The 23,768-nt window shown below is 42.6% G+C and overlaps 1 protein-coding gene across 1 annotated transcript in view; it reads left to right on the forward strand.

Moving 5' to 3' along the window:
• The window catches only part of SLIT1 (slit guidance ligand 1), a 424,914-nt gene that overhangs the window by 322,229 nt on the left and 78,917 nt on the right, over positions 1-23,768 (forward strand). Inside the window, exons 10-20 of the mRNA XM_073552870.1 lie at positions 736-807; positions 2,868-2,939; positions 9,243-9,314; positions 11,452-11,595; positions 15,381-15,544; positions 15,789-15,812; positions 17,147-17,291; positions 17,571-17,645; positions 18,534-18,677; positions 20,127-20,270; positions 22,455-22,621. Coding sequence (XP_073408971.1) covers positions 736-807; positions 2,868-2,939; positions 9,243-9,314; positions 11,452-11,595; positions 15,381-15,544; positions 15,789-15,812; positions 17,147-17,291; positions 17,571-17,645; positions 18,534-18,677; positions 20,127-20,270; positions 22,455-22,621 — 1,223 coding nt within the window. The remainder of the gene's footprint in view (positions 1-735; positions 808-2,867; positions 2,940-9,242; positions 9,315-11,451; positions 11,596-15,380; positions 15,545-15,788; positions 15,813-17,146; positions 17,292-17,570; positions 17,646-18,533; positions 18,678-20,126; positions 20,271-22,454; positions 22,622-23,768) is intronic.

Below are 23,768 nucleotides of genomic sequence, written 5' to 3' on the forward strand. Positions count from 1 at the left end.
AAGCTTACAATCCAACTGGGCGTTTCTACATGGCATGTGATTGATAATATCTGGGAGGAAGCGGTGAAAGCACACACCCCCAGAGAAAACTCTGAAGAAACGCTCAGTTGAACTGCAAGCAGAGATTTCACATACCGTGCTAAAAAAAACCCCAACAAAGGTGAATATCTCTGAAACGGAGTGACGACGCGCAAAAAGGAAAAAAGCGTCAGAATCAGGGGAGCTCAGGGATGCTTACAAGGTATTTCATCTTTTTTTTTCTGAGCAAATGACAGGTCCTCTTTAATTGTTTGTTTTAAAAGAAAATAAATCAAGATTCACTTTTAATAGTTTTGGTGCCTTTTTTTATTTTGTGAATTTGTTTTCTGGCATTTAAAAAAATATGGGATGTGGGTAAAATGGCAGAAAAATATTCGGTGTTTCGAAAAAGGCAGCAATGACCCAAGAAGCTGTTAATGAGCTGTTGGTTAAGTTCTATAAGAGGTTAAGATCCATAAGATCATGCCCACATCACCGGAACAGAGCTCAGGGATGAGAGCTCACTAATAGAGGATTTGTCACCATTTTAGAAGTGTGCAGCTTTTTTTTTTTATTCCAGAATATTCCTTCCTTAAAAAAAAAACATAAAAAAACCTCCATCTGATTATAGAGATATAGGTTCTTTTATTTAGTGATACTTTTTATGGTCTTCACTGAGTGACGTTGTACCTGAGTTTTTTTTTTCTTTGTGCCTAGACGTCTGGAGCTGAATGGAATCAAGTCGGTGCCGCCCGGAGCGTTCTCTCCATACAAGAAGCTGCGCAGGATGTAAGTACAGAAGAGCACCATGACACACATATCATTGGATCGATTATATTGGACCTTTCTTCACTTGTAAGAAAAGTGGCTGAGAAATTTCTTGACAAGTGGTAAAAGAATAATGTTTACTCCCTGATTCTGATTACTATTTTTGTGAAACACCATCCAAAACTTTCAAAGGTGTCCAAATAACAAAAAAATGCCTAGCCAACCACATCAATCCACCCAAGAATTTGTCATGTGAAAAGTAGTAAAAAGCTATAGATGTTGATCCAACAAATACCATGTAAGGTTTGAAGGGTTTTTTTCAAGTTAGCTTTCAACATTTGTCACGTGGATAGGTGACACCTTGCCGAGTCCACCATCGATCTTGAAAATGTCCCATTTTAGTGTACGGATGAATAGGCATGCATACTACTGCCCTAATTCTTGCCTATGGGGACTGTAGGAGACCGTGGAGCAGTTGTGGAAACCCATTCAACCATTCCCGCTGCAGCCAAGTTTAGTGACGAGTGAGTATACTCGTTGCTCGGGTTTTCCTGAGCATGCTCGGGTGTCCTCCGAGTATTTTGGCGTGCTCGGAGATTTAGTTTTCGTCGTCTCAGCTACATGATTTGCAACTTGTAGACAGGCTGAATACATGTGAGAATTCCCTAACAAACAGGCATTCCCCACATGTATTCAGGCTGTCTAGCAGCCGCAAATCATGTAGCTGAGACGACGAAAACTAAATCTCCGAGCACATCCAAATACTCGGAGGACACCCGAGCATGCTCAGGAAAACCCAAGCAACGAGTATACTCGCTCATCACTAGCCGCCAAGTTCCATTTTTCCACTTTTGTTCTTTCCTCCCCTTCTTCCAAAAGCCATAACTAGTTTAGTTTTACATCCGCAAAGCCACTTGAGGGCTTATTTTGACGCTGGACGTGTTATAGTTATGAAAGACAGCATTTATTTTACCATATAACGTTTTAAAAAGCAGGAAAAAAAATTTAAAGTTGGGTGAAATTTTAAAGAAAATGCAATTCCACCATTATTGTTTTGCATTTGACAGCATTCATTGTGCATTAAAGAGGACCTGACAACACAATTCTTCAAGGCAGTACGATTACGGCGATACCGAACTTGTTTATTTTTTTTTTAGATTGTTGTAGTGAAAAAAAAAAATTCAGAACTTTCTAAAAAAAAAAAAAAAATGGATTTTCTGAGATCCCCAAGTTTTGCATTTGTTTGTCGATGGAGCTATGTCATGGTTTGATTTTATTTGTGACAAGCTTCATTCTTATTTCTTGCATTGCTTTTCGCTCCTTTTTTTTCTTGTGAAGCGAGATGTTTTAAAAAAAAAAAAAAAAATGCCAGTGCAGGCGTTCTGATGTTTTCCCCCTTTTTTTTTCAATATTCAAGTTAATTAAGACTTTTACGAATGCGGTGATGGTGGCAATGCCAGATATGTTTTTTTTTTTATATTGGGATGTTTTGTCAAATGGGATGATTTAATCTTTTTTTATTGTGTCATTTCATTTATTTTATATTTTTTTTTTTCTTTATATTAACATTCACTTATTTCTTAGTTCCCCTAAGATCACATTGATCGCTCGCACTAGATGTATAGCGGTGTATAGTAGAAATGGTGCTCATGCTTATGAAGACTGACCATGAGCTGGGCTTCATGAAAGTACAAAGATGGCAGTGACGGGGTATTCAGCAGGCCTGGGGCTGCAATGCAAACCGATCAGCACCCCTGCGATCTTGCGGGTTGATTGCAACTGATTAAATGCCGCTGTCAGAGATTGACAGCTGCATCTAAACGGTTGATCAGCAGCGCTCGGAGCTAGCTCCAGTCTCTGCTGTTAGAGGTAAGTGCCAGCACCCGACTTAGGAAATCTATGTTAGGAAGGGGTTAAACATCCTATATAGTTATATAGTCTACATTGTGTGTATTGCTGGCGTGTGCTGCTCTTGCACCCTGCGGATGAAGCCTGTGGTCGAGGTCTGTTGGACGCAGCTCTTTGCATTTCATTACAATGTTTATTTTCAACCTATAATTAATCTACTTTTATTTTTCCAGAGACCTCAGTAACAACCAGATCTCGGAGATCGCCCCCGACGCGTTCCACGGCCTCCGCTCACTTAATTCCCTGTAAGTTGAATTTAGAAAAGGACAACCGCACAAAATTACATTACCCTGAGATCGCGGTTCACATATCTGGAATACATGAGCTCATGTTGCGCTCGCTCCGCGGACCCGCACTTATATATTGCAGATTTTAATGCGATTTCCATTTAAGAATTGCATTACGGCCTCTATTAAATGCTGAGTGTTATACACTGGGAAAATAAATATCTGCTATCGGTGGCCGCAGCTCTTACGGTGACGGCATCAAGCCATTTCCTCAGGAGAGAGGACTTTAATGCGATGATGTTTGGGATGGCTGCTCTGGAAAATGTGAATTTTAATGTGACTGGCGTTCTGTGGGCTGAAAATTGATGAGATTCGGCAGCTTTGCCTTTCATGTTAATTAGAACTTCATGCAGAGGAAACGTAATTAAGAAGATTGCAAAAATACCCGGTGATTTAGGAACCTACGGAACACGCTCGAAAGCAGCACTTTATCTCGATTGGTCGTAATATGACTAATGTGACGAGAATATAAGGCTTGTGCCGAAGCGGAGTATTAACGGTATTGAAAAAGTAGATTCAATTAATCTCACATTCAACATGGAGGAGGTTTATAGAGAACCGTGTAGAATTAAGTATGGTAACCATGGAGGAGACTTATATATATATATATATATACTGTTATAGTATTGTCCACAGCAACCATGGAGGAGACTTATATATATACTGTTACTAGCTGAAGAGCCCAGTGTTGCCCGGGCATAGCACTTAACTGTGGGTCCCGCTGTCTTTCTTAACAGCCCCGCTCTCCACCCGCCATCACGCTCTCTCCTTCCGCAGCCCCGCTCTCCACCCGCCGTCCCGTACTATCCCTCCGCAGCTGCGCTCTACATCCGTATCCCGTTGTCCCTCCACAGCCCCGGTCTCTTCGTCCACAGGCCTGCTCTCCCGCTCTCTCCCTCTACAGCCCCGTTGTCTTCCTTCTTCCTCCACATCCCCGCTCTCCATACACCACCCGCGGTGACGCCAGGACCAGGAGAGAGAGATGCGCAGATTGTTAGTTCATCCGGAGTGGGTGGAGCTGGGTGGAGCTAGAGCGGAGCTGCAGCGCATGTGATTGGGCGGCCTGCAGGGGGCGTGGCCTAGCACTGTAGTAGGCCTCAGTAGAAGCCGGGGACTAAATTTAGGCCGGGAAGCTGCAGGGGAGAGGGGGGATAGCGCAGTTGGCGACGGGGAGCGCCGACTGAGCCGGGACAGGGTTGGGAGGGTGCCGGCACTATTCGGCCCTTGTCCTGAAGACTGTCTTCCTCCACAGCCCCGCTCTCCATGCACTGTCCTGCTGTATCCTTCCTCAGCCCCGCTCTGCTGCTTTGTGATTGGTTGGTGTCCCACTCTGCTGCTTCGTGATTGGTTGGTGATATATACACACACACACATTCAGATTTATATAGTATTGCCCATAGCAACCATGAAGGAAACTTGTATATATACAGCTCTGGCAAAAATTAAGAGACCACTGCACAGTTTTATAAAAATCAGCTTCTCTCCATGTCTGACAGCCATTCCATTCCATTCCAGTGTCAGTTGAATTCCAACCAGAGGACACCTCATTCTACTTAATGTGCTTCTGATTAGGTGATCACCTGAGCCAAATCTTATATAACAAAGGAAAGTATGAAAAACCCTGCTGTGGTGTTCACAATCCTCTTGCAATGGGACAAGCTGGATGGCAAAACAAGTGCTAGTAATATCCCAAAAGTAATAGGAATGAAAAAATAACATTTAACCATGCCAAAGGAGTTGAAAAGAAAAAGTCTTGAGTGAGGAAAAGAAGGGCTCAATTCTGGCTTTACTAGCAGAGAGAAATATTGAGCGTCTTGTTGCCACCATCCTTAAAATTTCTAAGATGGCAATCCATTACAACAAGGTCATGCAGCAGAAATTGGGGACAACAAAGCTACAGACTGGCAGAGGGCGAAAACGACTCTCCACTGAGCGGGATGACCGTCTTTTTATTCGAATGTCACTCAGCAACCACAGGATGACATCAAGTGACCTACAAAAGGAATGGCAAATGGCAGCTGAGGTGAAGTGCACGGCAAGAACAGTTCGTAACAGGCTCATAGAGGCAGGGCTCAAGTCATGTAAAGCTAGAAAAAAAGCCTTTCATCAATGAGAAGCAAAGGAGAGCCAGGCTGAAGTTTGCCAAAGACCACTGGCGCACTGTGGTCCATTCACTTCGGTACACAACTCATCAAGACCCATACCTTTCACTGCCCCTGCTTCTTTGTTTGGTTAGTCAATTAATATATGATCGGAGGAGAGTCCAATCCCAACAATCCCACTGATTACATAGATGATGGACTATTATAAAAGCTATGGACACCTTTTGACATGGAAAAAATGATTTTTACATATATTAGCAGTTGTCTTTAGTTAATAGATTGCACTAAGATTCAGTCTGAAATCTTCATTTCCAGAACCTCTGATATACAGTTTGCATTATAATGAAACTAGGAAACAGAAAAGCGCAATAGGGTCTTATCTGGTGATTGATTGAATAGATATGACAAAAGTCTACTCACCCTTTCCAGGAGAGGTATAAGCATAGAAACCCGCCGTCAGCCTGCTGCACGCCCGAAGGTCCACTGCGTGACCTCCAATACGGATCCTCATGGATATAATGTTATTCTCGGGCTTACTGTGCGCTGCTTGACCAGAATAAAATCACCACAATATGAGAAATTTGACCATTTAATTCCCAACGCGTTTCAAAGTGTGAATCACTTCTTCTTCAGGGGATGACATCAGGTGTCATCCCCTGAAGAAGTGGTTCACACTTTGAAACGCGTTGGGAATTAAATGGTCAAATTTCTCATATTGTGGTGATTTTATTCTGGTCAAGCAGCGCACAGTAAGCCCGAGAATAACATTATATCCATGAAGATACAGTTTGCATTGTGATCCAAGTTTCAGATTTTCTTTCTGTAGGAGTTTCTTTCCCAGTAATACAGGCTGGATGTGTATCCAGGGAGCTGCTGTTTTTATGAGCTCATATATCAGCACAGCTGCTATCCTGCACTTCCTCTTTGTGTGCTTTCCTCATTATCTGCTGCCTGTTTCAAACCAAAGGTAAAATATATATTGGAGATGTCCAAATTAGAAAACCCACCAGTACAGAAAAAAACACTTTTCACGATACATTTTTAATAGGCATGCATTAAAATCTAATTTTGAAGAGCACTCCAAAGAAATCACCATAAATATAAGGGTATAAATATAAAAGGGAGAGTACATATACCTAAAATGAGCTAATAGCTATTAACTTATACCAGGACCATAGGTAAAGAGGAGGGAAAAAAAACCTGTAGACTGTAGATGTTTTCCTTCTCTCCATATTGTGGAGATCTGTGTACAGTATATCCCCATCACCTTCCATGAGACTGTAAACACTTTCTTCCCTCTCCATGCTATGGAGATCTATGTACAGTCATCTTGCCCATCCTGCTGCTCTCTCTAAGGGTATGCTCACGTCTGCGTATATAAAGTAACAGAGAGTCTCAGTCAGAAAAGTTGGACAGTGTCATGCATTTTTTTTCTCACTTAGCATCCTAGTGCAATCCGTTTTTAACATCAGCTTTTACATACAGTAATTTTCTGTTATTTCAAGCTAGTTTTCTAACTAATAAAACAATGCTATTTACAGATATAGATTGAAAGAAATATGTCAGTGAGATATCTAATTAGTGCTTTGCGCGTGTAGTTTTCTGTACTTGTATTTTGCTAATAAATAAAAGAAAACTATGGCATGGGGTCCTCCTTATTTTTATTAACCAGCTGAAGGAAAACAGACAGTTGAGAGTTTGTCTTAATCATTTGGGAAGGGTTCAATAAACATGGAGCTTCTCAGGCTGTTAATATCAGCTCACAGCTGTCTACTTAGCCTTTACTGGTTATTAGAAAGGGGGAACCCAATAAAAATGATGCGGTGCTCCCCCTATTTTTAATAACCGGCAAAGGCTAAGCAGGCAGCTGCGGGCTGATATTAATAGGCTGGAAAGGACCAATAGATATTGCCCCCCTCCCAGACTGAGAACCCCAGCCTAAAGTCACCCCAGAAATGGCGCATCCATTAGATGCATTAATTCTAGCGCTTAGCCTTGGCTTTTCCCACTTACCCTAGTACTTTGGCAAACAGGGTAATGGTTTTGAGGTTGATGTCAGCTTTGTAATGTCAGCTGACAACAAGGCCATGAGTTGGTAATGGAGAGGCATCTATAAGACACCCCCATTATTAACCCATCAACTATGAACTGCAATAACCTTAGTGACGTCACCGCTCTTCACTGCATGCACGTTCTCACTCTACTGTCAGTGTGTTCCGGCTGGTGTGCTGAGCGGTTGCATTACTCATGTCACCGCTCAACACACCATCCGGATGTAGCTGAGTCGGAGATCGTCGTGGGATGGTTTTGCGGTGAACCCCTTTGGAATATTTGATTTTTTAAAAGTAACAAATGGGTAAAAGAGGATTAGGGAGTGCTTTGTACAAATAAAGGACTTTTCTCTTTGTTTGTTTTTTGCTTTAACGTGACGTGGTTGGCAATGGGGATGTTTTATAGATGCCGCTCCATTATTAACCCCTTGACTTGATGTCAGCTGCCATTACAAAGCTGACATCAACCCCATAATCAACGGACCACAGCAAGTGGGAAGAGGGGATGCTAAGTGATCTGCAAGTGATGTACAGTACCATTTAAGGCTATGTAAAACAAAAAAAACACTGTATACAGGCTGTGGATTTAAAACTGCAGCATGTCACTTATTTTGTGCAGATCCGCAGCAGTTTTACACCTGCTCCATAATAGAAATCCGCAAGTGTAAAACTGCAGGGAAATGCGCACAAAAACTGCGAAAATCCGCAGTATATCTGCACTAAATCCGCAGGTAAAATGCAGGTCATTTTACCTGCGGATTTAGCAAAATCTGCGCAGAAAATTCCACAGCAGAATCCGCATCGTGTGCACATAGCCTAATAGATGCGCCATTTCTGGGATGGCTGATGTTCGTATATTTTTCATATTTTCTTACTGAAGAATGAAAAATGAAAGCGCTTGTTCCTGTTGGATACACGGCTGAAAAACCTTCTCGTTCAATCTATGATCAAAAGGAGAATCAGATCATGACAGGAAGAATATAACATGTTAGGGAATGTGTTCCCATTGCCGAATGTGATCTGAAATGCACTTAGTACACGATCCTGGGATTATCGCTTTGGGCTGAATTTTGCCCACGGAATCAATCATTATATCTAATATATGGATATTTACATCCAGAGACTGAGTGTATTAATTAGCGGATCTAATAATAGTGGAAAAGTTCACACGTGTATTAATAGACGCTGGCAGATCGCTTTTATATGTTGGGTTCAGCTCACATGGTGTCTTCAATTGAAAGCAATTATCATTCACCAAGACAGGTACCTTTGACCTCTAAATAATTTGTTAATCATTTTTCCCCCCTGGATGATAATCACGGCGTGATTGCAGAGATTCTAGTCTAATCCGGAGATTTTGTGCTTCCAGTCTAATTAATCAGACTTTGACATAACAGGTTAAATGAAAAGGAACACAGGACAGTTCCTTCCACCCGTTAATTACCACAAATCAGACATTTTTATATCTTGCCGTTATTAAAATATTAATCGAATAACTTGTAAGGCGGATTTACTAATTGGCTCAAGCAGAGAAGTGGTTTCAAAAACGTAGCTCTCCTGCTGTTGCAAAACCTCATCTCCCGGCATGATTGACAGGCAGCGGGGTCTCTGATTGGAGCCCACTGATTTTAAAGGATATTTGGGAAAACCAACAATGTTTTTATTAAATGCACATATTTATGATCATTTTTTTTTTGTAATAGTGTTACATTAAAAATGTTTGGCTTCTACAGCCTGTAAGTGTCACTGTACATACCAGACTGCAGAATGAGCTTGTCTCCTAAACTATCATATAATGTGATGTATGACCTCATAAAAGTCCAGTATTCAGAAAAAAATATTGAGAAAAGAGATCACTGTCACTGACGAATTCATTGCAGTTTGCTATGTACAGTGATGCATAGAGGCTGTAGAAATTAAACATTCTAACATTTCAATTAAACTGTATTGATCTCTAGCCAACAAATATACGTGTTTAAGGGGAAAAAAGCCTCCAAACGTATCACTAGCCTTAAAATTATTGACCCTTTGGCTCTCCAGCTTTTGTCACTCCCAGCATGTTCTGATCGCCCATAACATTGTTAATAATGGATATATCTGTTTTCCAGTGTTCTATATGGCAACAAGATTACGGACCTTCCTAAAGGTGTGTTTAGTGGTCTCCATGCCTTGCAGCTTCTGTAAGTAAGGATTTATCTGTGTTTTCTTTGCATGCATATAATAGATGAGCTCTCGTACATTTTGCACTGTTTTAACACGCGTAATTAAATGTTTCCGAGGAATAAATCGCAGCATTGCATCCGTAAATCAGATCACACTCCGTTATTCAAGTCAATGGGTCTGTCAAAAATATTCGGACCGCAATCGTATGACATCCGAGTGCAGTCTGATTTTCATGGACTGACAAAATGGTAGACTTTTTTTTGCCATGTTTTCCACATCCGAGAAAATCAGATTCTGATATGATCACACTCTGATCAAACCCTAACATAATCGTACCGATGTTCTTGGATGAGATAAAATCTCTCGTGTGCACCTACCCTCACATAGATATTTGGTGGAGCATGCAGATCTTGTTGCACATTTGCAAATGTGATGTTTACAGAGAAATCCCAAAGAAATCACAGAATTGAAAGCTTCCAAAATGATTTAACCCCTGCACAGATTTTTGACTAAGGACTTGTAAAACTCGATTCTGTTACGTTTTGGCTGCAGATTTTCGATGCCTATTTTTTACATGAAAAATTTTGCAGTAAATTTGCCACAAGTGATTTTGACATAAAGTCAGTTTCTCAACTAAGCAAGTTGTCAATTGGCCACTTGCTGATCGCTGGGAATCCAGCAAGATCTGGGCTCTGAACTTCACTGTTTGGTGCGACAGCTGCGCATGCCAAGGACCGCTCCATACATCGTTGTCAGAGATAATTGGGTGTTGTACTCCGCCATCTCCAGCAGCCCCCATAGACAATGAAAGGTGCACATGTTCAGCTGTCATTCCATTAAATTGGGGTTCATAGGAGCAGGGTGCTCCCAGCCATCTGCACCATTTACCGTAGATAAGGGATAAAATGCCAAGTTTGGACAAGTTAATTTTCTAAGATAGAAAACATGGAAATTTGGAAGCATAAAATATTTACACTAGAACTTTGGCTTAAAAGTGTCCGGGCATAGGTCAGGGTCACATTAACGTATAGCATCCGATGACACTCGGCCCAGACCCTGCTGCGAGTGTGATCTGAGTGTCCGTGCTCCGATCCTCTCGCATGCGAGATTCGGAGGACCGGTGAGGAGAAGCAAGAGAGCGTAATCCCTCCATCTTCTCCATTGCCTTGGCGTATTTTGGACTGCACTTGGATGACATGCAAGATACGCTGCCAACTGCAGTGATTTTTTTTTTTTTTTCTCATGCCGAATCGGCATGTGAAAGTAAACGTTAGTCGGCACTGCTCCATAGTGTAACATTGGAGCAAGTGCTATCCAATGAAACATGGGATAGCACTTGTATGAGCCATACGCTGGCTACTCGTCAGTGCGAGTGAGCCCTTAGATGGAAAGGGATGGGGTCCCCAAATTTGCTAGAAATTGGTGTAAATATAGCACAAACCTGCAGTCGCTCATAGCAAGCATAGATTTTGATTTATGGCGCATGCAGTAATGAAGAGGCATGCGTTACACACATTTGTGCATTTTGCACTTTGGCATATGGAATACCAGTCTTGGTAAATTTCCCCCTGTAAGTTTTGCCATTGGCACTGCGCATGACTGCAGCTCCGTTTTACAGACTCTGGGGCGCTACGTCTACCACCATATGGTTCCCCCTAATTTTCCCCTAGAAGCTGTGCTTATGCAGACAATGGAGCGTGCCGTAACACTTTTATCGCAGATTCTTACAAGAATGGGATCTGTAAGATGCTGATCTGTCACAAGTATGTGCACACAAGTTGGCGAATGATTGATCTTTAGGAGCAGACATGAAAGTGTTTTATGAGAAGTTACTGTGGAAATGTCATTGATGAATTAGTTGATATTTTTTTCTTTTTTTGGTATTATAACTTTTTCTTTGTACTGTGTCAGTTTTATTCCCTCGTTTCCATTCATTCTCCTGCCTGCTGAGAGGATGAACGTCCTTCATTCCATGTATATATTCTGTGTTCCTGAAGTTCTATATTTCTGATGTTAGATAAGACCTATATGAAGGGCGCAGAATGATGACTGATTGTCCTGAGCGCCGCTCCGGGTTGTTTAAATGACTTTATAAGTTGAAGTCAATGCAGTGATAATGTCAGGGCCTGTTTTTTTTTTTCTTCCTGGGCTCAGACTTCTGAATGCCAACAAGATTAACTGCATCCGTGCCGACACCTTCCAGGACTTACAGAACCTTTCCCTGCTGTCTCTGTATGACAACAAGATCCAGAGTTTGGCTAAAGGAACTTTCTCCTCCCTCCGCGCCATCCAGACATTGTGAGTACCATTGAATATCTATGGAAAAGCAATGCTAGCCAGTGCACGCTATGCGGAGCCAACGTGAAGCTGCTTTTACAGAATTCCAAGCAGCAGCTGGGTAGACATGATTTACTGATCTTTATTATCCTCTCTTGGCTTAGCTCTGTTAGTACAGAATATAACACTTGTACAAGTGTGCGGCAACAACAACAACAATAAGGGTACTACAACAACAATAAGACAACAACAATAAGCGTACTTCAACAACAAATGTACAACCCTTGTGACTAAAGTTTAGTGGCAGCTCCTACCGCTAGTCTAAGACACACCTTCTATCTCCTTATTGGTTCAGGTTGCTGCTTTTTTCCTCCTTCCTGCAGCCCGGCCTCTTCTGATTGGCCTCTGTCTGAATACAGCAGCCAATTATATTCTTACCAAGAACTCAACTATGATTCCTTTTACAGAAATGACAGAAATATTTTAAAGTCCATTTTTCAAAATTACCTGAAAGCTGACACATATGTGCAGAGGCGCCTGAGCCTTGTAAGGATGAACCTGGAGGGTGACTTTAAAGGGGACCTGTCAGAACCTGCTATCTCCTCCCCTTCCCAACTATTTATAAGATACTGTAGCCCTTTAAAAATTAAGACAGTCCATTCCTTTATGATCTGAGAGAGCTGCCGCTGTAGCTCGGAGTCACGTTTTGAAGTTGGATCTGGAAGCGCGTTGGGGTGTGATGATGCACGTCCAGCTCCTCAGCCTCATTCTGTAATCCCCTTCTTAGCACCACCCTCCTCGGGTTGATTGACAGGTCAATGCCATGTGCCAGAGCAAACAATCTGTCAATCAACCAGAGGAGAGTGGCACAAATTCACGAAGTGTGAGGCTGAGAAGCTGGAAGTGCATCGTTATGCCCCAATGCACTTCCAGACTGAACTATAAGCATGATCTCTCGCTGCTGCTGCTGCAGCAGCTCTTTGGGATCATACCTGCTTATTTTTTAATTGGCTACACAGTCTTATACATGGTTTTAGAGATAGACATTTCCAACAGGTTCCTTTTTAACGGAGAATACCTCCCCGATATGGTGATGTAAGGTGAACATATGGCTCCACAGTGAGTGACGTACAGGCATGAGATAGGATGCAGACTTTCTTATGGCTTGCGCCATTGTTTCCTTACTAGTGACAGTATTTTTCTGCATATGCCCTTTTTTTTCTTTCTTTTTTTTTTTTCCCGTTGCTTGTAGTTTCTAATTGTTGCATTTGTTTTTAATGGTATTCGGCTTGTTAGATATTCTCTGCTATTTTTCTCTGGTCAGCCTGCGCTGCGCTGGTGTCTTTCTGCAGCAGCCAATCTGAAAAAGCTGAACTGCAGTGTGAACAGTGGCGAAAATGCAAAAGGAAGCTTGTAGATTGTGATTCCAGATTATAGCTAATTATAACATCACAGAGAATAAGGGTGTAACCCCAACCGGAGTAATCGTCCCATAAGTACTTACTGAATATAAACATCCCCAAAAAAAGAGAAATCTGCATGGACTGAATCAGATAATGAATAAAAAATGATCAATGATCTGTATTGAATCATTTTTAAAATAGAATAACTATCCATCAGAACAAATGTAAACCAGAAAGGCGGGAGAGCCAGTAATGGGAAATTATCCCCCCCCCGCCCCCCAAAGATGGAGATGATACAAAGTGATAATAAGGTGCAATTAAAGATGAACACGTAATTGATCCAAATATAAAAGGGTATAGGAATATAGATTAATGTACCAAGAATATTAAATTCCCATACAATAAATAACACAAGGTGCAACTAGTACATAGGATAATGAAGACATGTTTATGGGTCGCCCTCCCAGGGCTGTGGGGTACTCGGTACCGGGCCGGTCTCTCAGAGGGGAATGTCACAGCAGCGGTGACCCGGTCCGTGGCCCTGGGCGCTCATGTAAAAGGGATTAAGTGATGGAATAAAGTTTATGAGTGAATGGTTCGTGACGCCACCTGTGGTGTTCGGCAATGAAGATGTTAAGCCGACGCTGCAGACAGATCCTCTGGGACAGATGGTGTGGTACAGCAATGATGTTGTAGCCCTCCAAAGGCAGTGCAGTAATCCCAGGGCAGTGAGGATAGGTGTTGAGGAAGAGGGTGCAGTGCCTGGCACAGGGATGAAGCAGTGCTGACGGGGTTGCAGGATGGAGGCAAGGACACAACAGGGTGCAGTTACCTTTACTTTAATTGGTAAATGCAGTCCAGGGTCCAGATTTCAGATGGCACAGGAGCTGGCTAGCCTGGAAGCAACTTGGAATCTCTCTATGCAGATGGGTTGTGTAGTCTCCTTCCTAGCGCTTAGTTTTAGGTACTTGCAGTACTGTGTTACACTGAAGTTCCACTTGCTAATTCTCTTTAAAACTCCGTCATATGGCAGACAGCTGTAGCCTTCCTCTTCTGGCTCACCCGTTGCTGTTGTGCCTCCGAGTCTTATGTGGGAATAGAGCATTTACAGCTTCCTATTCCTCCGGTTTCTGTTGCAGGTCCATCAGTGTCCGTACAGCCTTGGAGACCGGGCTCCAGATCATGCGCAATAGCTGGGAATGAGCCTGAACTCTCTGCTCAATCTCCCAGCTCTTCTCCTCACGTCGACACACGTTGCCCTCCTCACACGAACTCCTAATTTTCCCTTCCTGGCCCCCAGAGAGCAGCTCTTCCCCCAGTTTTGGGTTCAGAGCTCCCTCTGCTAGCCTGGAGTGGGAACTGTGTTGTGTGTTGTGTTTAACTGCCAGAGAGATCCTTTCATTGCTTCCAAGCATGACATCACACTCCCTAGGAGGAAGGCAATGCCATTGTGGCGACCATACTCCTGGGGGCGCCACATTTACCCACCAAACACCTGACGCACGTCAGGAGGTCAGAAGACGGATCACTTTATGAGATGATAAAACCCTTTTAAAGTTGACCTGTCACTTGCTATAAATATGTGTTTTTTTTTAATCTGGTGTAAAAGCCGCGGTTCTCCTGAATCCGGCGTTGTTTTTCTTTTGTTCCGGCTCCTCTCCATTCCTGAGATACGGCCCCTTCTTTCTTGTATGTAAATCTAGCCTTCTTAGCCAAAAGGGTGGAGTCCTCAATTCTTCTCTGTGGGTGTATTGATGGGGAGGATTATACCCACTTGGATAAAAAAAGAAAGCCTAGATAAATACACAGGGAATAATGGGCCGTATCTCACAGAAAGAAAAGAAAAATATCGTCGGGTTCAGAACAGCGGCATTTACACCAGATTAAAAGCGACATATTTTTGGCAAATGACCGGTCCACTTTAAATAGTGTATAGGGCCAGATCTGCATTTTTTGGAGGCTACAAAATCTTCTTTGTTCGAAATCCTATATTTTTAACTCAATAACAAGAGTGTGCAAAGCACATCACCAGCAGCCAGAAAATTATATAGAAAAGTCAAAGCCGCTACCTTGAGATCCTAATGAAATCCCAGCCTTGCTGAAAGAATATTGGGAACCTGTGTGGGACTGGGTTGGTTCAGTTACATGCAAATTTACTTTTGCTTCTATGTAATATTAATCTGGCTAGCATGTTTACTGATTGATTAGATGGTATTTTTTTTTCCTGCAAATTGTGAATTAAGTGTAATAGCGCTGCTCATCAGCACTCCTTCACAGGGGCGGCCCACCGGAGGAATTTCCTGTTCTCCCATGGGCCAGTCCGAGCCTGGTAGTGTCCCCTTTGCCCTTTTTGCCTCTCCTTTGGGTCACTCCTCACATTGTATGATTTTTTTCTTTACGTAGGCACTTGGCTCAGAATCCTTTTATCTGTGACTGTAACCTGAAGTGGCTTGCAGACTTCCTAAGAACAAATCCCATAGAGACAAGCGGTGCCAGATGCGCCAGTCCTCGCCGACTCGCCAACAAACGCATCGGGCAAATAAAAAGCAAGAAGTTCAGATGCTCTGGTACGTTCATACTAACTAGTGCTCGCTAAGGGAAAATGTCTCCAGGATTAAAAAAAAAAAAAAATCATGGCTGCTTTCTTCTAGGAACAGCGCCACCCCATGGGTGCGGTGTGGTATTGCATCCATTGAAATAAAGCTGCGGACAGTTTTGGGACTACAGCAGCCATGTTTTCTAACCCTGTGCAATAAGATTTTATGTAAAACATAAACTTTGTTATGATCATTTCCTTTTTTTTCTCCACAGCTAAAGAACAATATTTTATTCCAGGTATGTCCATGTGACTATTGTATTGTATTCCCCATAGAATAAGAAGGCTGGAGCGTGTTTTGTTACAACTCTGCTCCTCTGTTGCTCCTCCTGGAAATGTATGTAGAAATTGACACCTAGGTGTTACCATTCGCCTTGTCAATGACGGGGACCTCACTGTACAATCAGACAGTGTCCTATTAGTACTGACATTAACACCCAATTGATACATTTCCAGGAGGAATAACAGAGGGACGGCACAATGCAGAGGAGGATTGGGATCCAATTTTATTTGGACCAAATCGAATTTTCTTACCAATTTGAGTGAATCTGCTTGAAACAAATTCCGAGCGATTCGCTCATCTCTTAGTGTTGCCAGTATAATAATCTACATCGCTACATGCACATATGTGATCTGCTATACAGTATCCTGGCTCTATTCTGCACAGACCTGTTATCAGCCGCACCTATGAGAGCACAAAGATTAAAATAACTTGCACATAAAATCAAGAAGAATCTGGATAATCATTTGCAACATTAGGAAAAAAAAAGTGGGCTGATTTAAAAAAAAAAACAAAAAAAAAACGCCTGCGTGTCTCCTGAGGGGGGCGCTGTTAGTTTATGCATTTTGCGTGTGTTTCTTTATGTCTTAGAACTACATCAAAAAGCTTTTGCATAAATTAATAATGTAAAATATATGCAAGACTATGCATGTATGGAATAAATATAGGAATAGACCCTGAAAAGCTTTTTTTTTTTTTTTTTTTTTTAAAGCTTTTTGCTTTTATAGGATTGTGGTTTCCTAATATTTTGCCCTCCTTAATTGGTATTCCCATCTCCAAGATCCTATCCCAATATGTAGTAGGTGTAATTATAGTAATAATATTAGCAAATACCTCCAATTAGAAATGTAGTATAGTTCTCCTGATTAGCTAAGTCGCTTATTCCATATTGCAGGAGCTTCAGTATCCATGGTTACGACCACGCATATAGTGACAGTTAGTTGTCAGTGGACATAGCCATGGATACGTAAGCTACTGCAATGCCCTGCACATGGGGTAAGCAACAGAGCTAATCAGATGAACTATACTACATTTCTAATCGGGGTATTTGCTAATATTATTATTATTGCACCTACTACATATTGGGATAGGATCTTGGAGATGGAATAACCCATTAAATTATAATAATAATTTTTTTACAGCGCATTTTACAACATAACGTATAATATTGCAGCAAATAAACATCCGCTAATAATAAAGCTGAAAGCAATATACACAGGAATAACTAGGAATATGCTACTCGGAATAATCCCACACGAGATTTTATACCTTTTTTTGTGTTTTTTGTTTCAGGAACTGAGGATCTACAGCTCAGCAGCGAATGTAACAGCGATGTCGTGTGTCCGCCCAAGTGCAGATGTGAATCCAACGTGGTGGACTGTTCCAACCTGAAGCTGTCAAAGATCCCCGACCGCATCCCGCAGTCTACAGCCGAGCTGTATGTATGAGATCCATCCCTACTAAAACCTTGTGTGCCGTGCCCTATATACAGTGCAGTGCACACAATGGCCACCATATATTTATTATCCCCTATAATAGGGCCTTGGGGACTAGACTTTAACCCCATAGGGAAAGATTATTATTATTAAAGACCTAGTTGGGGGCCCTGTTTTGGATTTTGCATCTGGGCCCACAAGCTTCACGTGACGCCACTCCATATTTACTATCTTGTATGTCACCATTCCATTATACGTTCCATTTTTTTCTACATTTTCAGGCGCTTGAACAACAATGAGATCGCCACTTTAGAAGCTACCGGATTATTCAGGAAGCTCCCACATCTGAAGAAAATGTAAGTGACCATCGGCGCAGGTCGGTCAGAGCCAAATCCCATGATCAGCTATCGAGATATATTCCGTGCACTACTCCACCGTCCGGGGAAATGTTACCGCCCTCCACATGGTCATAACGGTGCAGTCAAATCCAAGGCATCGAAGATCCTCCTACACATAAGGGATAATATCTGCAGCGTTTCAGCCACGCTGGGCCTTTATCAACCCATTAACAAGTATACACACCTGGATAAAGGTCCCGCGTGGCTGAATCGTCCATTGGTTTTTCTCTTGTGTGTACACTGGGATCAATAAAGTTTTTGTGAAGGAGGGTCTTCGGCGCCTTGGACTTTTGGATTTGACTAAATCACATGATCGACGCGCACTGGGGACAGATTTCCAAATCGTCCATTATTATGGCACCTGCTAAAGCTTGGTGTTAATTTTGTGCAATTTGGAAATTTGCTAAACTTTTTTTTTTAGGGATCTGTTCAGTTTTGAAGTGACTTTTGGGGGGACCTCTAGTAAAAAAGCAAAAAACAAAAGTGATACCATTATAAAAACAGTGCATGTATTCAGAACTGCTTTCTGGTAGTTTATTAACCCTTCAGGAATTAATGCACAGTGGCATGACAAGAAAGAAAAATGGCACACATGATCTCAGGGTGCCGATGGGGTTAAAGAGGGAGCCCCCACACTCTGTTAACCATCTAGATGCTGTAGTGATTACTGACAGCAGCATCTAAGGGATTAAGCGTCCATGGTCGGTGCCAACACTGATCGTGACTGGTGTATGGGACAGACGGCTGGGATGAAAGTCGGATGAACAATCGGCTGAAGCATCGTCCGGCCGACAGCCATTGGATTTGTACATAGCAGATTCACATCTAACGTTATATTTCCAACAGCAACCTGAGCAACAACAAGATCTCGGAAATTGAGGACGGAGCGTTCGAGGGATCGGCATCAGTGAGCGAGCTCCACCTGACCGCTAATCACCTGGAGTCTGTGCGGAGCGGCATGTTCCGAGGTCTGGAAGGTCTTAGAACATTGTAAGTAGAGGCTCTTCTTTTATATTGCCCTATTTATGCACGTACGTGAAAATTATCCTTAAAAAATGGCATCACAATATGGGCAAGCGGGTCGGCATTGGACGGCGTGAAAGGTGTAGTCCCATCTGGGAAAGTGATCGTTTATATGCCGTCACTTACTGATGGCTCGGGGGTTTACCCTGCACAGCAACATCCTTCATGATCAGGGTTGTTGGACTCCCAAAACTTACTAAGAATACCCCTTTAAAAAATATTAACCCCTTGCCAACCCATGGTATATGATTACATCATGAACCTGTCGCACGTGTGCGGAGCTGGCTGACGAGCAGAACGTACTGCACATAGGACAGACCTATATCCGACATCGGCATGTACTTGCAATCTGGTTGGGCGCCTAACTCCTTGCCACTCCCTTCATGGGGTGTCGATGGGTTGCCTTCTGAATGCCTCAGCTACCGCCATTTTTGTGCTCTTGTGGTGTCCCAGCCAGGCTTCACAGGGGACCACGATTTTCACTTCACTGCCGTATTTTTGCAGTATATAGTAGAAGTGATCAAACAATCACAGGTTCCCTAATGGGACTAAACCAAAAAATAATGTTTCTAAAATAATGGTTACCAGTAGAGATGAGCGGATCGCTTCATAGGACTCCGGTCCAGGTCAGTGGTACCTGGCGGGTAGACGGGAAACTCACAAATCTCTTTCCTTCCGAATTTCATTTTTTTATTGCTGACGTAACTGTCATCTGCGCGGCATGACACACAGATGACATCGCTCCAGCTCAGGCTGATCAAAAGCCACGCCAAAAGTCAAGAGATTCCCGCGCCTCCTGTAAAAACACCAGGTGCCACTGACCAGGACCGGAGTCCCATGCATCGATCCTTTCATCTCTATTTACTGGGTCATTTTTCCAATAAACACTGTAAAGATAAAGCCAGCCAAGAAAAAAAAATACAGAGTCAGAATTGGATGAATTCACAATTTTACCCTTTTTGGATTTTATTTCCCCCCCCCCCCCCATTTTTCAGTACTTTATATGTTAAATGAACCGAGTACAACTTGTGCAACTAAAAAAAAAAGTCGGAGGAAAAATAAAAAAGTTATGGTTTTTGAAAGAAGAGGAGGGAAAAAAATATTAAAAAAAAAAAAAAAGCTGTGGTGAGAAGAGGTTAATTTATAGCTAATTTTAGGCTCTGTTCACATTAATACTTCTCTTTTGGTGAAAAGAATAGTGCACGGATGTTTTTGCCAATTGTAAGTCAGGTTCGCGGTCGATCACTCTTGGGATAGATTGTAAAACGATGATAATAAAAGTGGCAAAAAAGCATCATAGAATAGATCCATATTGTAGGAATGTAGCGGAATCGGCAGGGAAGGAAGCGTCTAATGTCTCCCAGTGTTCCTATACTGTGTATTCCGGCTCATGTGCTCTGGACTTGTGTCTTGTAGGATGCTGAGGAATAACAAGGTGAGCTGCGTCCACAACGACAGCTTCACCGGACTCCGCAACGTCCGGCTCCTGTCCCTGTACGATAACCAGATCAGCACCATCACCCCCGGGGCGTTCGACACCCTGCAGTCTCTCTCCACCTTGTGAGTATGTACAGTGGCGCAGCTTCAAGCTCGAGGACCCCAGTCCGAAAACCTCCAATAGGGTCCGCCATTATCACTGGTCGTTAAAAGCATTTGTTATCTGTTATGCTCCATAGTCGGGTCCCTGTAGGCTCTGGACAACCTCCCCTGCACTCACTATAGTGACCACACATTTAGTTAGTTCATGATTGTACATTTTTTCCTCCAGTTGCAGTGATTTTATGCACACCTGAAATTTTTGCAACATTTCAATACAAAAGCGACTTTTAAACAGGTATGTCCTCGACTGTCTTAGTCTTTTGGTTCATAGTAAATAAAATAACAGGCAGGTAGTTGCCAACTATCTGCCCGTCCTATCCGGCGCTGGCCGCTCCTGCCGGCGATTCGGCTGCTCCACATCAACAGAGCAGCTCTTCTTCTTCTTCTTCTTCCGTTCTGCTTTTTCCAAAGGGCGTGACAGTTTGACATCAAGCTGATTGACAGCCGGCTCCCTGCAGTTAGGCATCATGGAGCTGGCTGATATCAGCAGTTAAGCCCTGTCGACAGAGCAGAATGGAAGAAGAAGAGGAGCTGCTCTGTTGACATGACAGCGGAAGCCACCGAGTTGCTGGCAGGAGCGGACTGTGACCGTGACCTCTCTGTGCCGGCAGAGATCGGCACCGTGCACTAGAGGCAGGTAGGTAACAACTACCTACCTGTTAGCTCTTAGGCCCATAGTAAAAAAAAAAAAAGACTATTCCTGGATAACGCCTTTTAAGATGAAAATAAAGAGCATTTTTTATTCGTAAAAAAAAACTCCTCCAAATTTTGCGCGAAGAAAGGTCGTCGAACACAAGTCATAAAAAGGAAAGTGGCTTTTAAAAAACCCCCCCGCGAATGATGAATCAGGTCCTCTCTGCCTAGGTGCTGGGCTGGTAAAGAGGTGATGTATGAGGGTCATGGGGACATAGGTCCAAGTGACAATTTACTAACATCTGACAACTTCACTCCTGCTTGGTTGGTGCTGCAGTCACTGAGGCTTAGGCTATGTGCACACGCTGCGTTTTTTGCTGCGGTTCCGCTGCGGTTTTTGGCCCTGCGGAACCGCAGCAGTTCCGCAGACATGATACAGTACCATGTAACCCTATGGGTTTTCAAAACCGCTGTGCTCACGCTGCGGTTTTTTCCACGCGGTTTTGCTGCGGGTTTTTTTTCTGCAGCATGTCAATTGTTTCTGCAGATTCAGCTGCGGTTTCACACCTTTAACATAATAGAGGTGTGAAACCGCAGGGCAAAACCGCAGCAAAACCACAGGTCACTTTACCTGCGGTTCCGCGGGAAAAAACCCGCAGGTGAATCTGCAGCGTGTGCACATGGCCTTACTGTATCTATCTGTGCGGCTGCTACTAAAATAAGTTGCATATTGCAATTCTGGCCATTAGATGGCGCTGTAGAGTTTTATCTCCCATCTGGGAAGTTGCATTTCTGGGAATATTGATGTTTGTGCAGTTATAATAAATCACAGCCGCCTCCTAATAGTCAGTAAAGATCTCGTCTCCTGGCCTTATGTGATGGCAGCAGCGTCGTCGTCCTGGGGGATCAGCGCTGGAATCCTCTCTTCTGCATTCACTATTTTAGATTGGTGTTCGTTTTAGTTTTGTTAATTTTTTTTGGACTAAAAATAACTTTTTCAGTTTGGTTTTCTTAAAAATGTTATACCTTTTTGCTTTCAATGGCTCTCTGTTTCTCTGCCCATTGAATGAGTCAACTGAGAATCTATCAGTCAGCTCTTTTATCTGTTTTTCTTCTCTACTTTGCTAATACGGTCATAAATCAGCAGCAGAAAATAGATAAAGAAGTTACCAACTCAGAAGAAACTCACTGATGGATCCTCAGCTAACTCATTCTGCAGCCAGCAGTGCGCAAGGAGACAAAGAGCCTTTAAAGACAAATGGTGCAACAGTTTTAATGAAACCGAATTAAAAAAAATAAAAATAATAATAAATCCCTGTGGGTGTCTGTATCCATTAATTCTATGCCCTCGCAGGCCCAGATTCAGCAGGTTACTGTATGCTGTGGATAGGAGGGATTTCAGCTCTGGCATTACCACTTTCTAGTTGTCATTCGTGGACTTTATTAGGTCCGAATGCAACAAAAAGACCGATCCGTTTCCAATGTTTTATCCGCGGCTTTCTATCTGCGCAGGAACTTACTGGCTAACCCCTTTAACTGTAACTGCCAGCTGGCCTGGCTCGGAGACTGGCTGAGGAGGAGGAAGATTGTCACGGGAAACCCTCGCTGTCAGAATCCAGACTTCCTGCGGCAGATCCCGCTCCAGGACGTGGCCTTCCCTGACTTCAAATGTGAAGAAGGTACCGAGATTTATTGATGCTAATGTCCAGCAAGAAAGAGCAAGACAACCTTAAAGGGAATCAGAAAATGTCAAATCAAGTTTTATATTAAATGTATTATTTTTATTATTTTTTTTTTTCAATTTTCCACATTACTAGCTATATTAAAATAATGTGCAATTTTCAAAATGATCACTAGGTCTAATACTAGACTCACCATTCCTGTTCTGTACAGTAGATAACACAGGATCCACCATTCACAATAGACGATGTCACAGCTCACCTCCTCCTCCTCCTGGACAATGGCTGATAAGACCTCTATATACAGTAGATAACACAGGATCCACCATTCACAATAGGTGATGTCACAGCTCACCTCCTCCTCCTGGACAATGACTGATAACACCTCTATATACAGTAGATAACACAGGATCCACCATTCACAATATGTGATGTCACAGCTCACCTCCTCCTGTACAATGGCTGATAACACCTCTATATACAGTAGATAACACAGGATCCACCGTTCACAATAGGTGATATCACAGCTCACCTCCTCCTGTACAATGGCTGATGACACCTCTATATACAGTAGATAACACAGGATCCACCATTCACAATAGTCAATGTCACAGCTCACCTCCTCCTCCTGGACAATGACTGATAACACCTCTATATACAGTAGATAACACAGGATGCACCGTTCACAATAGATGATGTCACAGCTCACCTCCTCCTCCTCCTGGACAACGGCTGATAACACCTCTATATAGAGTAGATAACAAAGAATCCACCTTTTACCCCTAACTTCACTATGACATTTGCCCAGATTAGAGCATGCTCAGATAACGTTTCTATAAAAACGAATAGGGTCTGAGTAAGTCTATTTCTACATACTATTGTCTTTGTTTCCGGTAGGATGCAGGAGTCTAATATTAATCCTAGTGACCAGTGTGGAAATTGCAAGATTTTTCATATATACAGTTTATATATATATATTTAACATAAAAACCTGGTTTAATTAATAGGTAATCTTCTGATGTGAAATTCCCTTTAAAAAGACCACCTGAGTATGGAACCTGCTCCATGGGGACAATGTGCCTCTAGATCAGTTTCTGGACTGGTCCATGTATAGGGTCAGACTCTGATTTAGAGGGTACAGTGGGGA

This window comes from Dendrobates tinctorius, unplaced genomic scaffold (genome assembly GCF_039654945.1).
Source record: "Dendrobates tinctorius isolate UK_male_01 unplaced genomic scaffold, ASM3965494v1 ptg000196l, whole genome shotgun sequence".
Taxonomy (NCBI): Eukaryota; Metazoa; Chordata; class Amphibia; order Anura; family Dendrobatidae; genus Dendrobates; species Dendrobates tinctorius.